The following is a 16,084-nucleotide window of genomic DNA, read 5'->3' on the forward strand; positions in this document are numbered from 1 at the left end:
AGCGGAAGAGAGAGAGAGAGCTGTAGACAGAGTATGAGACCATCTTTCCCTTGGGAACGCTGTCTTTCAAGGTCTGACAGATAAAATGAGACTCGACAAATCCTGCACGAGCGGCAGTTGCCTATGCCCACGATTGATGGAGCTCAGATAAAAGAGGAGTGAGCACTTGAGCCTGACGAGACGTTTAAGTGTGGTCACTGCGCATGCTCCTTCACCAAATGCAATGAGATTTTTCAGTATACACCATAGCGCCATAGCGAATTTTTCTTTTTTAAAAGCCTCGGTTCCCACTGCGATTAACAAGACTACCGACCGTATCGCAGTAAAGTGGCTCATTCCCCTCAAAACCTCTTTACACATATAAATCACAATAATTATAGTCGCAGCCAGTCAACACAAGTCGTTTGATAAATAAAAGTCCACTTCTCGAAGTATCTCGTTTGTCATTTCGTAAATTATCTCCATAACTCTGTGACAAATGATTCTGTTTGAACCGATTAACTTAAAACTGTTTGTTGGAAAGGTAACAGTAAAAACATTGGTGCCATTTGAAAATGACCATTGTTGCCCATGAAGACAAAAATAGATATACAGCATTGTTTTCGAGTGGCGCCATCTAACCATAAAATAACCTGCTTCCAATTAACAGGATAAATATTTCTGTTTCAAGTAGCATTGATAGTACAAGAAGTTCACGTAATACTTAAAATAAATTGCGAAGTCAACATGAATATTTCCTTAACAGAATTCATGTGAGTACAAAATGGCTTTTGAGTGATGACTTATTTATACAATTACGTTATTCTCATTTACGAAATGGAACCCGATTCGATGCAGTTAACCAAATTGATTGCAGTCTTTGCACGTAAAAATTTTAAGATTTTAATTAAACGCTACACTCAAGGTCATCACTCGCTGCCATCCTTTGCACAGTTGTGCTATTAAATCAACGCATCTGCGTGGGCATTCACGCTCCGTGACGAAACGATTAGTAATGCTGTGCAATACTGTTTGAAATTAACACGAAACTCTTGCTTAATTCCAGTTGCAATAAACTTCAGAGTTGGATCTAACGCAACAAAAAAAAGTGAACTGTAAGTTGTTTGGATAGAAAATGACTTGTAGAAGCGCCCCCTGTCAACTAGGCTACATTTTAACTTTTAATTACACAGTACATATAACGTATTTGCCTTATAAATTCCAGATAACATCTTTATTTACTTAAAATAAGTGGTGCTTGATGAAATAGGCAGAATTGTCATTCTGAGTTGATCTTAAAATTTTTCTTCGAGATATTTGTCTTAAGAAGGTTCAACAAGTAACATAAACGGAAATTATTGACATCGATTTTGATTAATTTTAATTAATTTTAGTAACGATGTCAATTAGTTAATTCACAGACTATGCTTTAAGTCTTAAGTAATCATGCGTTTTTTTTATTATTTATTTCTTTCAAACTTCATCAGTTTTTTGTCTGTAAGTTTTCTTCACTGAATGTTATAAAACAAAAAATAAATAAATAAATAAATAAAATAAAATAAACGCGATTACTGAGGGAAACAGAAAGGCAGGAAGAGCACTTAACGTCCTAATATATCCTCTACATTTCCCATAAAGTGAGAGAATGGACTGCGTTTTCTTAGCTTTGTAAAACTCAGCTAGCGTAGGCGTAGCTAAGGAGATCGAATATTCTTTTCATAATAGCTAAGAAAGAAAAATGAAATAGTGGTATCAAATTGGGTTAACACCTGCAAGTCAAAAGTTATTTTCGAATTGTGGTGATGGTGAGAGAGAGATTATCTTGGATTATGTAACATTGGTCTACCCACGATGCTAATACACTTATGTAGACGGATTATCATAACAAAAAGGTCCATCAGGATTGCTAGTAGACCTTGCCGACATACCACAGAGACTTCGTGGGTATGGGACATGATTTTATTGACAGAAGGTTAATGTTAAGAGTCAAAGCAAAAAAAAAAAACCAGAATGTAGAGTCAGAAGGCTTCAGTTTGGCAAATCAAGTAATTACATAATGAGGATATTAAAGATCCGTCATCTCTTTATAGCCAAATAAAATGAAGCCTAAAAAAAATCCAGAGGAATTAACAAGTTGGTCAATCTAAAGTTGAGAAACAAGATCTGATGACGTTGTAGTTTTAGGAAACTCTGCAGAACTTCACCCAATGATCACTGAACTGAATGCAGAAAGTAAAAAGAAAGGATTAAATATAAACAAGGACAAAACAAAAATAACGTATAATAAATACATCAACAAAAAAGACTGTACAAATGGAACACCAGGAAATTTATCTTCCTATGTTCATCTAGGACAGTGTTTCTCAAACCTCGGATATCCGTGTACCCCTTCTTAAATTTTCATTATTACCAAGTACCTCCTTATCAAAATAATGATAAATAATAATAAAAAAAAATAACGTATATTTCATTGTAAATGGCTATTTTATTTGAATTTAGATGCGCACGTAAACAAAAAATATTTATTTTTAATGTAACAAAATTTATAAAGATAGTATAAGTTTTTACTTAATTTAAATAATTCATCATCAATAAGAGGAGTGAAATTGCTAATGGTGGGATAAAATTTCAGCAAAATTTGGCTCTATAGTTGTTAATTTCAATCTCAGATGCGGTTCCTCTTCTTCGTCTTAAGTCTTTGTTACAAGGGCCGAAAATCCAACTTCGCACAGATATGAACTTGGAAATGGAAAAATGAACATTAGAGCCTTATCTGTTAATTCAGGAAATTCATTTTGTATTTGTAGCCAAAATAATGATAACGTATTCTCGTTGTATTTAGAACTAGTATCTAATGGTTTAGGAAACCATCAGATGCTAGTTCGAAATTGTTCGAAATTTATTTTGAAAATATTCGACAGGTTTGTCCTTGTATTCATTATGTTTCGATTCAAACTGGCGATTTAAATTAGATGGTTTCATGCTTCGTTTTTTAAAGTTTCACCACAAATGACACATAATGGAATGGTTCCTCTTCATTTCCCGTCCATGAAAATCCACATTTCAAGTAATTCATATCGTACTTACGAAGATTTTTCATCTTCTTCCTAGTTGGAGATGTCAGACGACACACCCTTATCAATTTCATTTGATCCAGATGCAATACCAACGTTTTCTTGTTGCTTACAGCTACTTGTATCTGCTATATTGCTCTTTTGTGCATTTTATAAATTCAGTCTTTAACCAATGATCCATACTTAAGAATTTGAATGCTAAAAATGTTTATTTTAGGTATTATAATTTCCGTACATCATTAAAGCAATTAAATCACTGTAAAAGTAGTACAAACGCATTTATCGTTATTTTAACTAACAACAAATTTGTAATATGATGAAATAATGAAGCACATCGATTAATATCTACTTAACTGTCTTAATTACTTCTACTAATAATTCATATAATTAATTTTTTATCAATCACTATCGCACGCATTTCGTGTTGTTACAGGCTCTCAATGCATGAAGCTGAACGAATATTCACGAGTGATCGCCCGCGAATTTGCAAACTATTCAAATGAAGCATTATCACAATTTGAATAGGAGAATTCATACATAATATATAATTTATTGAGAAGTATATAAGATAATTAAAATAATCTTATTTTCTTAATAATGATTCCATGCGTCAATGATGCATAGCCGAAAATTGCCACGTATCCCAGGGGTACCACACTTTGAGAAACACTGATCTAGGACAGCAAATCACAGTAAAGGGAGATGGTGAAAAAGATACATAGAATTCAACTTGATTGTATAGCCTTTGGAAAACACCGTAAAGCACTCAAAAGAAACATCCTAATCTGCCTTAAAAGAAAAATATTCGGCAGTTGTATACTTCCGGTCACGACATATGAAAGTGAAACGTGGACTCGGACTAAAAAATTGACAGACAAGTTGAAGATTACCCAGAGGAAAATGGAAAGATCATTAATCGGTATTACTATTCTAGATAGAAAACGCAATACTTGGATCAGAGCTGAGATTAGGGTGGGAGACAAAAGATCCAAATGGTAATGGGCAGTCATATTGCTAGAAATAGCACTCAGAAATGGACAAAGTTGATATCCCAGTAATGGAAAGAGAGCTACGGGAGGGTGGGAAGATGAGATTAAAGAAATGGCAGGAACTCATTGGCATGGACGGGCTCAAGAAGGAATGAATGGGGGGGGGGGTACGTCTAGCAGTGGACAGAAAATGGCTGATAATGATGATGAAAGTTGAGAAGTGGTCAAATTCGTTAGTCTAAACTTCACAAATTATTCTGAGTTTAATTTCTTTTCTCAGATTACCTTTATATTCCTTCGTGCATTTTTTAATGTTTATATAACTAATCTCTTTTACAAATTATGCTAATCCAATATGAGGCTGGATTAGCATAATTTTTTCATCCTTCAAAACAGGCAAATTCGCCTATTTTAAGAGATAATAGACTGGATTGATGTTGGGACTATAGCCTCGGAGCTTCGGCTATAGTTCCAACATCCACTCATCGCAACTTGTGAAATATTCTGCTCTCATCGAAAGGAGTCTGTTGAACTTAAATACGTTGATGCCAGTTTCTTTCATTCATCTCCAACGCGCATAATCTTGGCCACTCTCCCGGTGCCATGTTGGACATTGTATGTAATTCTCCCGACAGGAACCTGCTTCATTTCATCGATTATTCTAAACAATACACCTTCACCATGGATTCAGTGTCTCGACCACAACGAGATCACGTGGTTGTAATGTCACCCATTTTCGACTTAGTGTTAATAATTTTTTAAACTTTTATTCAAAATATGCCACATTTTGAATAAAACCGTATTAAGCAAGCTTTTAGAGCATAATCTACCTTCTATCTTTTTCACAACTGGGGATGCTGTTCTTCCATAGACTGGTTGTTTAATGTTGGTGCCAAATCTCGAAAGATTCGGCTTTCTAATTCATTCTTCACTACAACAATGACCTTTAATTATTTTTGGATGTTTTAAAAATAAAATATTCAGATGGCTACAAAAGAAAATTTTCAGTTACTGTACGGTATTTAAGGAGGGGGAGAATAAATCGCACCAGTTATAGTCTTAATCAGAACCTGATTAAGACTATAACTGGTGTTTTAAGAGATTGGATTTTTGTTGGCTGAAATTATATTAACACCAATTCAAAGTAGGTCAACGTTATTTTATTTTATTTTTATCGTACTGCGTTCATGCTCATTTTTCTTTTCTTCATAATTAACAACAGTAGTAACATCAGACCTTGAAAATGGTTCTTATTAAAAATAAAAAAATAAAAATAAAAAAAATGGCTCCTGGCCTTGAAATAATATAACACGATGTGTCTGCATGCATGAGTCACTGGTTATGCGATACTGTCTAGTATTATGTCGTCCTAACCTCTATTCTTATTTTTTTTTTTTTTCTTCCCTCGTTCTTGGTTAGAAGGAGGGATCGTCTCCGACGGAAATAACTTTTTCAGACAGGGCAAAGCTTGTCTAGTTTATGACCTATGAAAAGTTAACTGCGACACTCGACAGCGTATGAAAATAGAAAAAGTCAGTGTACTTCTAAATCCTATTTAAAAAAAAAAAGAAAAAAAAGTTAAGTCCCGATACATTTTGAGCTAATTATAAAATTAATATTAAGAAAATATTAAAAAAAAATCCTCTAAATTATAGAATCTAAATATCAGTGCTGCTAATCACGACATGTTTACGTAGAATAAATTTAAAAATAAAACTTTGATAGGACTTCTTCATGAAGTGCGTAAAGCCAGGGGGACGGGAAGTTTCAATTATATAATAGATGGCATTTTCTGGCAAAGAAAAGGAAGCAAAAATGTGAAGGAAAAAAAATCATTTAGTATTTTAAGGATGTAACCGTTATTTTAAAACTATCTTACTGTAGGCTATCGTATACCTTATTATCTTTTGCTGTGAACCCTCAAACTAGATGACCAAATCGACACTTCATAAAATCATATTTGCGAGCTGTTAAAATAAAAAAGCGACCCCTCCTTTAAAGAATGTGTTTAAAGCTAAAGGGATAAAGATAACCCGTGTGTGTACTAGTGATGGCTTATCTGATAATGCCAGGAGACTCATACAAGTAGTTTATCGGCTGTTTTCACAACGTCATGTGTCGGCCAGTAGAAGAGAGAATAACAAGACTTATCTGCGGTCAGGCTAGTTGCTACGGGGCAACACCAGACAGCGCTATTTCTGGAGGAATGTTTTCAGAGTGGGAGGATGCGTTTCAACTCCCCCCCCCCCACCCAATCCTTGATTTTATTTTTATCAAAGTAGTTCTATGTATACCATATTATCTTAGTTGTCTCTTGGGCCCCTTGACACGTGGAACATTTTTTAAAAAATCCCTGAGAAATGAGGGGGGGGGGGTAAAACTCGTTTTGGTTAGCTTGTCACAAAGTGCGTAAAAAGTCCACGCTGACGTACGTAGCGTGGTTACACGCTCACCCGCAATGTCAACAATTGTGTTGTTACTGCTGATTAGTGAACCTTGAATCAACATTTCGTAGACTTCGTTTCCCACTTCATGAATCAGTTGATGTTTTCCGGCCCAGAAAAATTCTTATTCTAAAGTTAATAAAAACACTTGACGATATAGCCACTACCAATAGCTGGTGTTGATAGCGGTGATTATGATCGAGTTAACTGGAAAGAAACTCGAAATTGGCCACGCAAGAATGATCAAGTGAAAATTGCATTTAAATTCTCGTTATCGGGGTTTTTGGCGTTTTGAATTTCTTGTTTTATCCGTTGTCATCTACGGTTAGGCTAAATCCGCTACATGTGTGCGTATGAAAGAGAGAAACACCCAATCTGGACTCAGTTCTTTAGTTAATAAGGCGGATTTCGGATTTGTATATAAAAAAAAAAAAGGTGACTTTTTTTTTGTGGCTTCCGCCAACGAAAGGTACTTATAAAATAGTAAAATCGTACCGTGAATGGATTAAGAATTTTTGTAGTTTTATTTAGTCTGGAAACTACTTTAGAGACCAAAGATTGAACTTTTTGAACCCATTTCACGCCTTTAATAAACAGGATTAGACTATGTGTATTTTGTACCATTCTCAACGGATATCTTTTACATAACAACTGCAAAACATTTGGCATAAGTGATGTTGAAGTACCCATCTAGAGGTTGACTGTTTTGAACGGGAAAGATGAATTCGTTCGTGTTCAAAATATTGAATCTCTAAATGGGTGCATTGCTGAGCACTCAGACCACCCACCTATCTTATTAAAGTTGCTAAAGATGTTTGAAAAATTTTGGAGACAGGAGACGGTGAGGAACAACCAGTAATTTGGATCTTCCCGTAGTATCGCACCCAACGTGTTCAATCGTGTCCAAGACGGTTCCCAAACATGTCTTACGTATTTTGTATTTATGTAGCATCTTCTTGATCCGGCATTGATAAACAAAATCGTGCAGATATTTTATTGATCTTAGTGAAGTGCTGAAGATGGTAAAGAGTTTCTGGTCGTGATTATATTTTTCAGACTGTAGATTGGATGCTGAAAATTTGATCAAACGTCCATGTACAGACTAAATGTGTAAAACATTTTTCATCTGAGATGAAGTTCAGGCTGACATTTTAATCGCTTCTTGTGATGGGAAAATGGCGAAATGGTGTAGGAAATAAGGACATTTTATCCTCTAGCATCCGTTGAAACTGGGCATTGCAATATATCAAAATGTATACATTTATTAAGAGTTTGTTTTCTGTGGTTGCTAATAAGTTATGTGATTAACTTTGTTTTTATTTCGTAACACTGATTTTAAATGCTGAGGAGGCTGTACGCATGACATGTTTATGTCCAGATGAGTTAGAGGTCAAGTTATTTCAAGAAGAGGCGAAACTAATAAATCTTTGAACAGTGACGTCCATGTATGTATATGTGCGTGGGGGGGGGGCGGAGACTAAACTTATGCATAATTTATTGACCTTAACACCGATATGTGCATCAACAAACAGATAAAAAAAAACAACCTTAGTTCTCCTATTAGAAACGAAAATTTGCAGAAACTCTTAATAGTTTTGCAAGTTTCCTCATGTGTTACAAGTCCTTCTGCAATTTTATTTCCGGACATTTTTTTTTTAATGCAAGATTCAAAGACTTCGATGCAAAAATAATAAAATATTTTCCCGGTTACCTCACTATATATGAATCATGAACTCGGCGGGTCCAAAGGTTGGCCTCCGCTTAATTAGATTATAATGCGTCTTTTATGCCTTATACAATGTCGTGATTACAATGCTATGAAGTGTAGTTAACTTGATTCGTTCCTTTTGCAACTCTTTGTTAAACCAGCATGCAGGTTCATGCTTTATGCAAGATTCGAACCCGAATTTGGGCATTTCGTTTTGACCAACTGATCCACAGCTTGACCAGCTCAAAAGAGAATCCCGTTACTTTCTACATGATGGTGCCTCTTCTAACCTGCAGGAGACTTTAATAGAGGGTGCGGAGGAGAGAAAGAGGGTTGTTTTGCAATCGGCACTATTCTTCTCTTATCACATCAAGAGATTTGTCAAATTTAAACGTCACGACCGCGTGATTGGATCAATTACCGGTAGGCGTATACCCTCTGAAATGCAACTTAAATAGGTCATTTCTCTGTGTGGTGAAGCAACTGGCATTATTCCATAAACTTGGACACCCGCTGGCAGTTGGTCACGAGTGGTATAGCAGTTGACAGTGCATTTGTTCTGCACCAGCATTTGATAGTCGTTGGTCTGTTTTCTGCTAATTTAAAAAAAAAAAAAATGCAATGTTTAATATACGCATCTGGTCACAGATAGCTCCGCCCTTGGTCAACACATTTATGCGAAATCTATTAAAAAAAATAAATAAAATATCAGAACAATAAAGCATATGTCCAGAACAAAATCTATAAAAACAACCAAATGCAACTTAGTTGCTAATATTAGCAGAAGGTCTCTTCCGAACTCCTAATTATCCACAGATATTAGTATATGAGGGATTCGTATAAGGACAGCTATGAACTCAAAATATCCCCCTTTTTTTAATTAATTGAGAAGGATGATGATTTTTTTCATCACTTTTGGATCTTTATTTTTATATATCGTTATTTCTATCAATTTTAACATTTTTATTTCGATACGCATGCAACGAATACACAAAACTATTTGTATGTGTAGGAAATTGAAAACTAACAGTTTCTTCAAACATTCTAACGTGAAGTTTTAAAACCTGCCTTTAAAAAAAAAAGTTTATCTAGTAAGCCAGTGCCAACACGACATGGATAAGTAAGACACCGTTGGTTGGTGCACGATGTAATACGACTACTTTGCTAACACAAGAAGACGACATAATCTTCATTTATTCATTCCTTTCTTGTCTCCGATGACATTACCACACGAATACCAACACAAGAAAAGCGACATCTTGCTAGTCTGCAGATAATTTGCAAAACAAAGAGAACATTCGGAGTCTACCGTCACAAATCGCTAACGAAGGTGACCAGCTGCAGCGCCCCACGTGTCCAGAATACACGCACACATCGCCCTACATCTTTTCACACCTTCTGCGTATTACATACGAATTTCTTGACGCATTTAATTCTACCCCTTGAATATCACTCATCAGTTCTCTGCGATTACTTAACATTCATAATGTTTATGGTTAAAGCGTTGCAGTCCAAATGTACACTCAACATTGCTCTGAATTCTTATCGTGTGAGTTAATTAGGCTTCTGTTTACCAACATTATAAATAAATGTGAGTGCATAACCATCCCCCTTAATGAACCCCCGTGTTTCTACGAGTAAAATAATGGAATTTTACCGTATAACATGCTAGGAAAACTATCATAGTAAAAATTCACCGAAGCTTGCATACGTCAGTGATTTGGTTGGTATTCGCGAGTTACGTATTTCATTCTGTCATCGCTTCTTATGAAATTTCGGTCTGATTACGAAGAAAGGAATTCAAATCTAACGCGAGGGTGAAGTACCAGCGACCACGTGAGTTTCCATTTATCTCCGGCCTTGTAAAGACAGATGCAATTGTAAACATGTAGTAGGCTTGAGAAATCGACAAGCCTTGACTCATTTGGAAAATCAGCATATTTTTTATTATTTCTGAACGTTTGATTGCACCCTCGATATCTGTGTGTTGGAATGCGTGAAGAAATATTTGAGGTTAAAGGTGAATTCGAAGAATGTCAGTATACGGGCAGCACTTAGGAAAATATCGTATAGGCGAATATTCTATAATAATACCCTATTCTAGAAGCAAATTGCTCCGAATTTTTCTCTCTCTCTATAAAAAAAGTATATCTCTTTCTTTCTATCCAAAAAAAAAAAACAAAACTTCCATTCACGTTATACGATTTGACATTTGCGAATCTCTACCAAGACATCCCCGCTGAATTTTATCCATCTTTCTGGGAGTAACTTGGACCCATTCTCCACAGGGTATGTCGAATCAACTACCAGTGGCTTACTACCCATTATGACATCTGTCCAGTTTATCCCAACGAAAGGTGTCCTCAAAAAATTGCTAACCAATTCGCCATCTTCATTATAAACACCGACTGTATGATAATATTAAGACATTTACAAAAACATACTTGGGGGACCTGACAAGTATTGCTAACATCGAAACCATGGACCTTGTAAAACTTCATAAAGAAATGCTTTAGATCGTTGAACACCCTTACTACTTCAGTTTCTTGAAAGTTTTGGCCCCGGCATCATCAAGCCATTAGGATGTTATACTTCAATGTTCCCACCAGTGGCGTTGCTATAGCTTTTGCCGTCCGGAGCGGTCCCTGAGTTTGCCGCCCCTCTCAATACACACCAAAAAATACTACAAAAAATCAAAACGACGTATAGGGTAAGTGTCGCCCCTGGCAGCACTGACCCTATACGTCGCCAACTCAAAGTGCCGCCAGGGGCGGACCTTCCCCCCCCCCACCCAGCTACGCCACTGGTTTCCACTTCTGTACAAAGATAAACAACAGACTCGCCATATCTATATCATAGAACAGAGGTGTTAAAGGCTATGCACCTTCTACACGATCCGCCCTAATTTTCCTACCATGCTATAACCTCGATAGCGTATGCTGATGAGGTTACTGTAATAGCCCGCCAAGAGGAGGAGGATTTCACCAACATAGAAACATCACATATCTTGAAGGGCCAAACTAAACTTACATAAAAGTACTGGATTGTGGTGTGTGTGTGTGTGTGGTGGCAAATGACCTGATGCTTCTGTGTTGCTTGCAGAGGGGAACACACCGTTATGTAAATAAGAACTGGGATCTATTAATTCAATGCTGTAAAAAAAAAAAAAAGAACTAGGAAGCGGACTGTAATATGATGCTCTTCATTCATAACATGATAATAATCCAATAGTTGAAGTGTCCTTTGGTATGCAATAAAGATTCTCTTCCCTCCCAGCGCATTTTATCAGGCAAATACGGTTAAAGATCTATCGATTCACATGGAAGCCAACTGCCGTTCTGACTCCAAGCCGTGTCCTCTCAAAGGAAGCCAAAACCTGATATCCATTGACTACAGGATAACAACGTTTCGTACTGTTTTTCCTCGACACACCGTGGGATAAAGAAGAGATTCTGTCTGCCACTGAAATCTCTTCTCTCCTCGATGCTCTTCAAAGAAAAAAAAAAAACTTAAAATTTGCAGCATATAGTGAAGTAGGCTTTACTTCTTGAGAGCCTTACAGAACCCTTCTTCCACAACACGACAGTAAGAAATCTCATCGCTGAGGAACAGATCTTCTTTTCAACATGGAAAGAGCGAAGCGTGCGAGTTTTGGGTGGCATTTTTTTGTGCGAGCTTCGCATGGCATTTTCCAAAAATTACTCCCTACCATAGGAATATCCCGTGCCCATCTTTTCCATAAAAACAGGTAATAAATCGGTGGGACAAACACTCCCCACTGTGAAGAAGGTTTTACCACCTTGAAAGATTTTCATGTAATCACCTTATCCCAACCAACATCATTCTACTTAGTGGTGCTTACTCTACTGGAAAGTGGCCCAATACTCTTCTTACGCCTGTAATATTGTACAAATTCAAATTATCAGGGAAAAAAAAGCCTTATGTCCCAAACTAGAATCCTTCTGTATGTATATCTGGATTGGCTTGTCAATAGAAAAATGACCATTCTTCTTGGAAATCTCCAAGCCTGTTGCTGTTTGCACACATAGAAGATGAATACTTCAACCTCATCATATACGGGCAGCTAACCACCAAATCTGTAATTATTTCCTCACTACAGTTCAAGGAGTCATCTACAATTTCTACCTCAGATATACAAGCTCTGATAGCACAAAACCTTCATCCCAAGAAGTAACTTGACCTTCTGCGTGGGAGCCTTTAGGAAGGTGAGAAATAGCGATAGAAAAATATGTAACAGTTAACGTCCGATGATTTCTGTATGTAAGATTGCTTTTTTAATTTAGAAACTATGTGTGTACGCATATTTTTATAATAATGCCACTCATTAAAGGTTGAAATATATCGTACTTTATTTTAACCCCGTAGTTCGATCCCAGTGCTAATACATGCAGCTTCCTCTACAGACTAAACGCAGCACTCTTTCAGTCCACTTCGGATTGCCACTAACAGAGTGGTATTCTGCTACTGGAGAACAAAAGAGTACAGGCCTTCCTTAAAGTCCGTGGATTGTTTGGATCCAAAAATGTAAAGAGTTTTGAACCTATTCATAAGTTGTTTTTTTAATCACAAAAATGGTTAGTTTTTCTGCCATTGAGTTTTACGTTTCCCCATTTGGCTGGGAAAGGCAATAAACTAACCTCTCCTAGGATAGTTTACTTTACATGCCCCATATTACAGTTTTTGGCTTATAGCACGAGAGCATTTTGTTTTAAATGGAGACCTCTCGCAAATAAGCATTACGAGGGGTTAAGTATTAGATAAACTGAGAAATCCTCTTGTAAAGACCATACATGGGACTTTTGTTTTTTCAAGCCACTTTTGACCACAAATATTCAGGATTAGTTGTTGCACAGCACGAAGAAGGTTTATGCCACTAAAAGAACCTACCTATTAGTGGGTGGAGAGCGGCGATTCTCTCCACTCGTTCGGTCATCCTAGCCACAGTGAAATGGGCAGCTAGAAATAATTTTAATAGAAACGAACAAAAAGTGATGCAAAGCATTTTATTTTTTGAAAAACAATTTGAAAATTTATTTATTTAAGAAAGTCGATATGCACCAATGAAAACTTAACTCGATGCTAGTATAGTTGTATATTTTAATGGAAATATACCGTAATTGTAGAATTTAATAAATATATAACAGATTCATACATGAGTTTTATATATTATATTCTCATATACTTTTAACTGTCAGCAGGTTTAGTTTAGATAGTTGACCTTATCCGCAGTATACGCGAGGTGGTAGCACAGCGTATCCAGTCGTAAAAACAGATATCTAATCCTAGCACAGAATGGGATGCTCTTCAAAACCCTTCCACCGATCAGGAAACGGGATATCCGCTGGAGATAATGTTCTTAAAACCCACATAAGGTAGTGCAATTGAAGGATGCTGCCAATGACTTCGCTTATATTTTATTTATCGCTCTTAAGTTAACCATTAGCATTTTAAGTCTAGATGTGATTTAATAAAATACTTTTTAGGAAATGAACTCGCATGATTGATGCCATTTATTCCCTTTTTTATTTGTTAGATAAAAATATATTTCTTGTAATAAATACACAAAAGCGTTTGACTTGCAGAAATCTTCCGAAACGACCGATGCATGCACGAGCTAGGTTCATCGCACACATTAAACATCAAAAGAATACGCTCTATTTTTGTTTTTTCTGTATTTCTCAGAACTCATTTCCAGTCTATCGGTCAATATGCATGTCAAGATATGACAGATGCGTTTTAATTTTAAGCACCGTAATGTTCTGCTTACCTTGACTTTTTTTTTTTTTTTTTTTTTGTTATCGTGAAAAGGTCATCGTATTATTGTAATGTGAAAACAAACATTAGATTGATTTTTATCAGTAACAAGGGGGAAAGAAGTGGGAGGAAAACGAAGAAGAAGAATGATGATACTAATAGAAAAAAACACCCGCGTACAGTATTAAAAGAGGCAGTAGAGTTGGCATTTTGCCAAAGTTGCTGCATAAAAAACCAATAGTCATTTGCAGCTGCGTCCGAAGAAATGCAGGAAGAAAAACTATTAACTTAATCTTGCAATAGGGTATGTATGTTGTATCATTCAATAGTACAGCGAATGTTTGGCAAATCCAAAAGTTTATGCTAGCTTAATTTTTCTTTCTTCCCTCCTACAAATTAGCATGATAAAAATCGGGAAAAGAAATGCTCCAATTCGTATATTTGTAATTTGCCTTGATACATGTGCAGGTTTCGATGGGAAAGTTAAACGAGGCTATGGGCAGAACAATTTGGCATATTAGGCGATTTTTTCCCCCTCCTTTTTAAAAGAGAGCTTTCCTTGGAGAGTTTAAACAACAAAGTTGTGTGTAAGAGAGAAAAATCGGTTAAAAAAATGTCAATACTTGAAAAACCTTCTTGGTTAGCAGTGTACACATACCAGAAAAGTTCTAGTAAAAATATCTCTTCAAAATAAATGTGTTGAAAAATATCCTGCATTCCCAACTAAAATTCTTGTGTATCCCTGGCTACAATGCAGTATTCTGTTACTAAAAAAAAATATATTGTAATTGCCTCGCCATTTGATACTTTGAAAAATGGCATTCCGATGTAGAATCAATGTCGCTTCTGCAAACGAATCTAAAAAAAAAAGTCAAGTTCTTTATGGAGAATGCTTTATATATATATATATATATATATATACCAACGACAAATATTTACTAGAAGGATACTTTCCAGCTATAATTACTTAATTTCTGATTTTCAGGCTTAAAAAACTGGATTGTTATTATATTCCAGTGACATTTTTAACGTAAAAAAAAATCACCATTCAAAGTGTAATCGTTTGGCAAACTTCAGATTGTATTGTTACAGAAATAATGGAATGTTTTACTCATTGTTACGGAAAATATTTGCAGTAAACTTGTATTTTATACGGATGATAAAGAAAGGCCAGGCAGAGCCCTGTTCGAGGAGGGAGGGGGAGGTGACGAAGAATTAAAAACGAAAAAAAAAAATCAGTTTATTCGCGATTTTAAGTCTAATATATGCTCTATTAGGAAAATAAAAACGCGCAATTGGACACAGACTAGTTTCGGTATAAGCTACAAAGTCGTGAGGTTTCCAGTAGGTAACCAGATGTTTAATGGCCTACTTTATAAAGTTTCTTCACGATTCTAAGCCATGATCGTGCCAATGATAATTAGTATTAACTTAAATTCCATTTATCCTCTTCCTCGAAAATTCCTGCAATTTGGCTTAAATTCTTTAATGCTATTGCCGACTTCTAAACAGTAGCAGTGATTTGTGCAAAATCTTAATTGAGGAAAGTTAGTGCAGCTCAGGATTCCTCGGGACTGAGAGAGGCTTCTTGTAGTTCGTCGATCCCCACTCCCCCACTGGACTCTCCCATGTTCGTGCTCAATTCAGTTTTTTGCCCTCACCGATCTTCTGACTGAACTGCTAACAATTGAAGTAATTGTAACCAATTACACATTATTTCAGCAGTTGGGTCCATTCTTGCCGCTAAATGCAAATTTTATTCATTTTTTAATGAAACTACTTTGTAGGATTATTTAAAATAATTCACTTTATTATTCATTCATTTTGTTCAGTCTGATGTGTCACAAATTTACGTATAACTTTTGTGTATTATTATTCTTAATACTGTAATAATAGTATGAAATATAATTATATACTTTTTTTCCCTCCTAGAAGCCACATTATAACTGCCGTTGCATCCGTCCACTTTAGTGCTGCCACCTAGCGAAACATAAGTACAACTGCCATTAAATATGGAAGAGCATAATTGCAAAATAGTGTTGGTAGGAGATAGTAAATGTGGTAAAACTGCCCTCATCCACAGGTTCGTCAGTGATAATTTTTTAGAGGTAAGTT

General features: G+C 35.9%; 2 protein-coding genes across 4 annotated transcripts in view; one reads left to right on the forward strand and one right to left on the reverse strand.

The window, feature by feature from the left end:
• LOC150105413 (uncharacterized) overlaps positions 1-16,084 on the reverse strand; it is a 362,599-nt gene that overhangs the window by 193,554 nt on the left and 152,961 nt on the right. The gene's annotated exons all lie outside the window — the stretch shown is intronic.
• LOC150105415 (ras-like GTP-binding protein rhoA) overlaps positions 1-16,084 on the forward strand; it is a 57,108-nt gene that overhangs the window by 16,367 nt on the left and 24,657 nt on the right. Inside the window, exon 2 of the mRNA XM_090394781.1 lies at positions 15,902-16,077. Within this exon, the coding sequence (XP_090250907.1) occupies positions 15,982-16,077 (96 nt within the window). The 5' untranslated portion in view covers positions 15,902-15,981. The remainder of the gene's footprint in view (positions 1-15,901; positions 16,078-16,084) is intronic.

The sequence above is a fragment of the Typopeltis vanoorti genome, chromosome 6 (genome assembly GCF_054136105.1).
Source record: "Typopeltis vanoorti isolate ZY-2024b chromosome 6, IOZ_Tvanoo_1.0, whole genome shotgun sequence".
NCBI classification, from domain to species: Eukaryota; Metazoa; Arthropoda; class Arachnida; order Uropygi; family Thelyphonidae; genus Typopeltis; species Typopeltis vanoorti.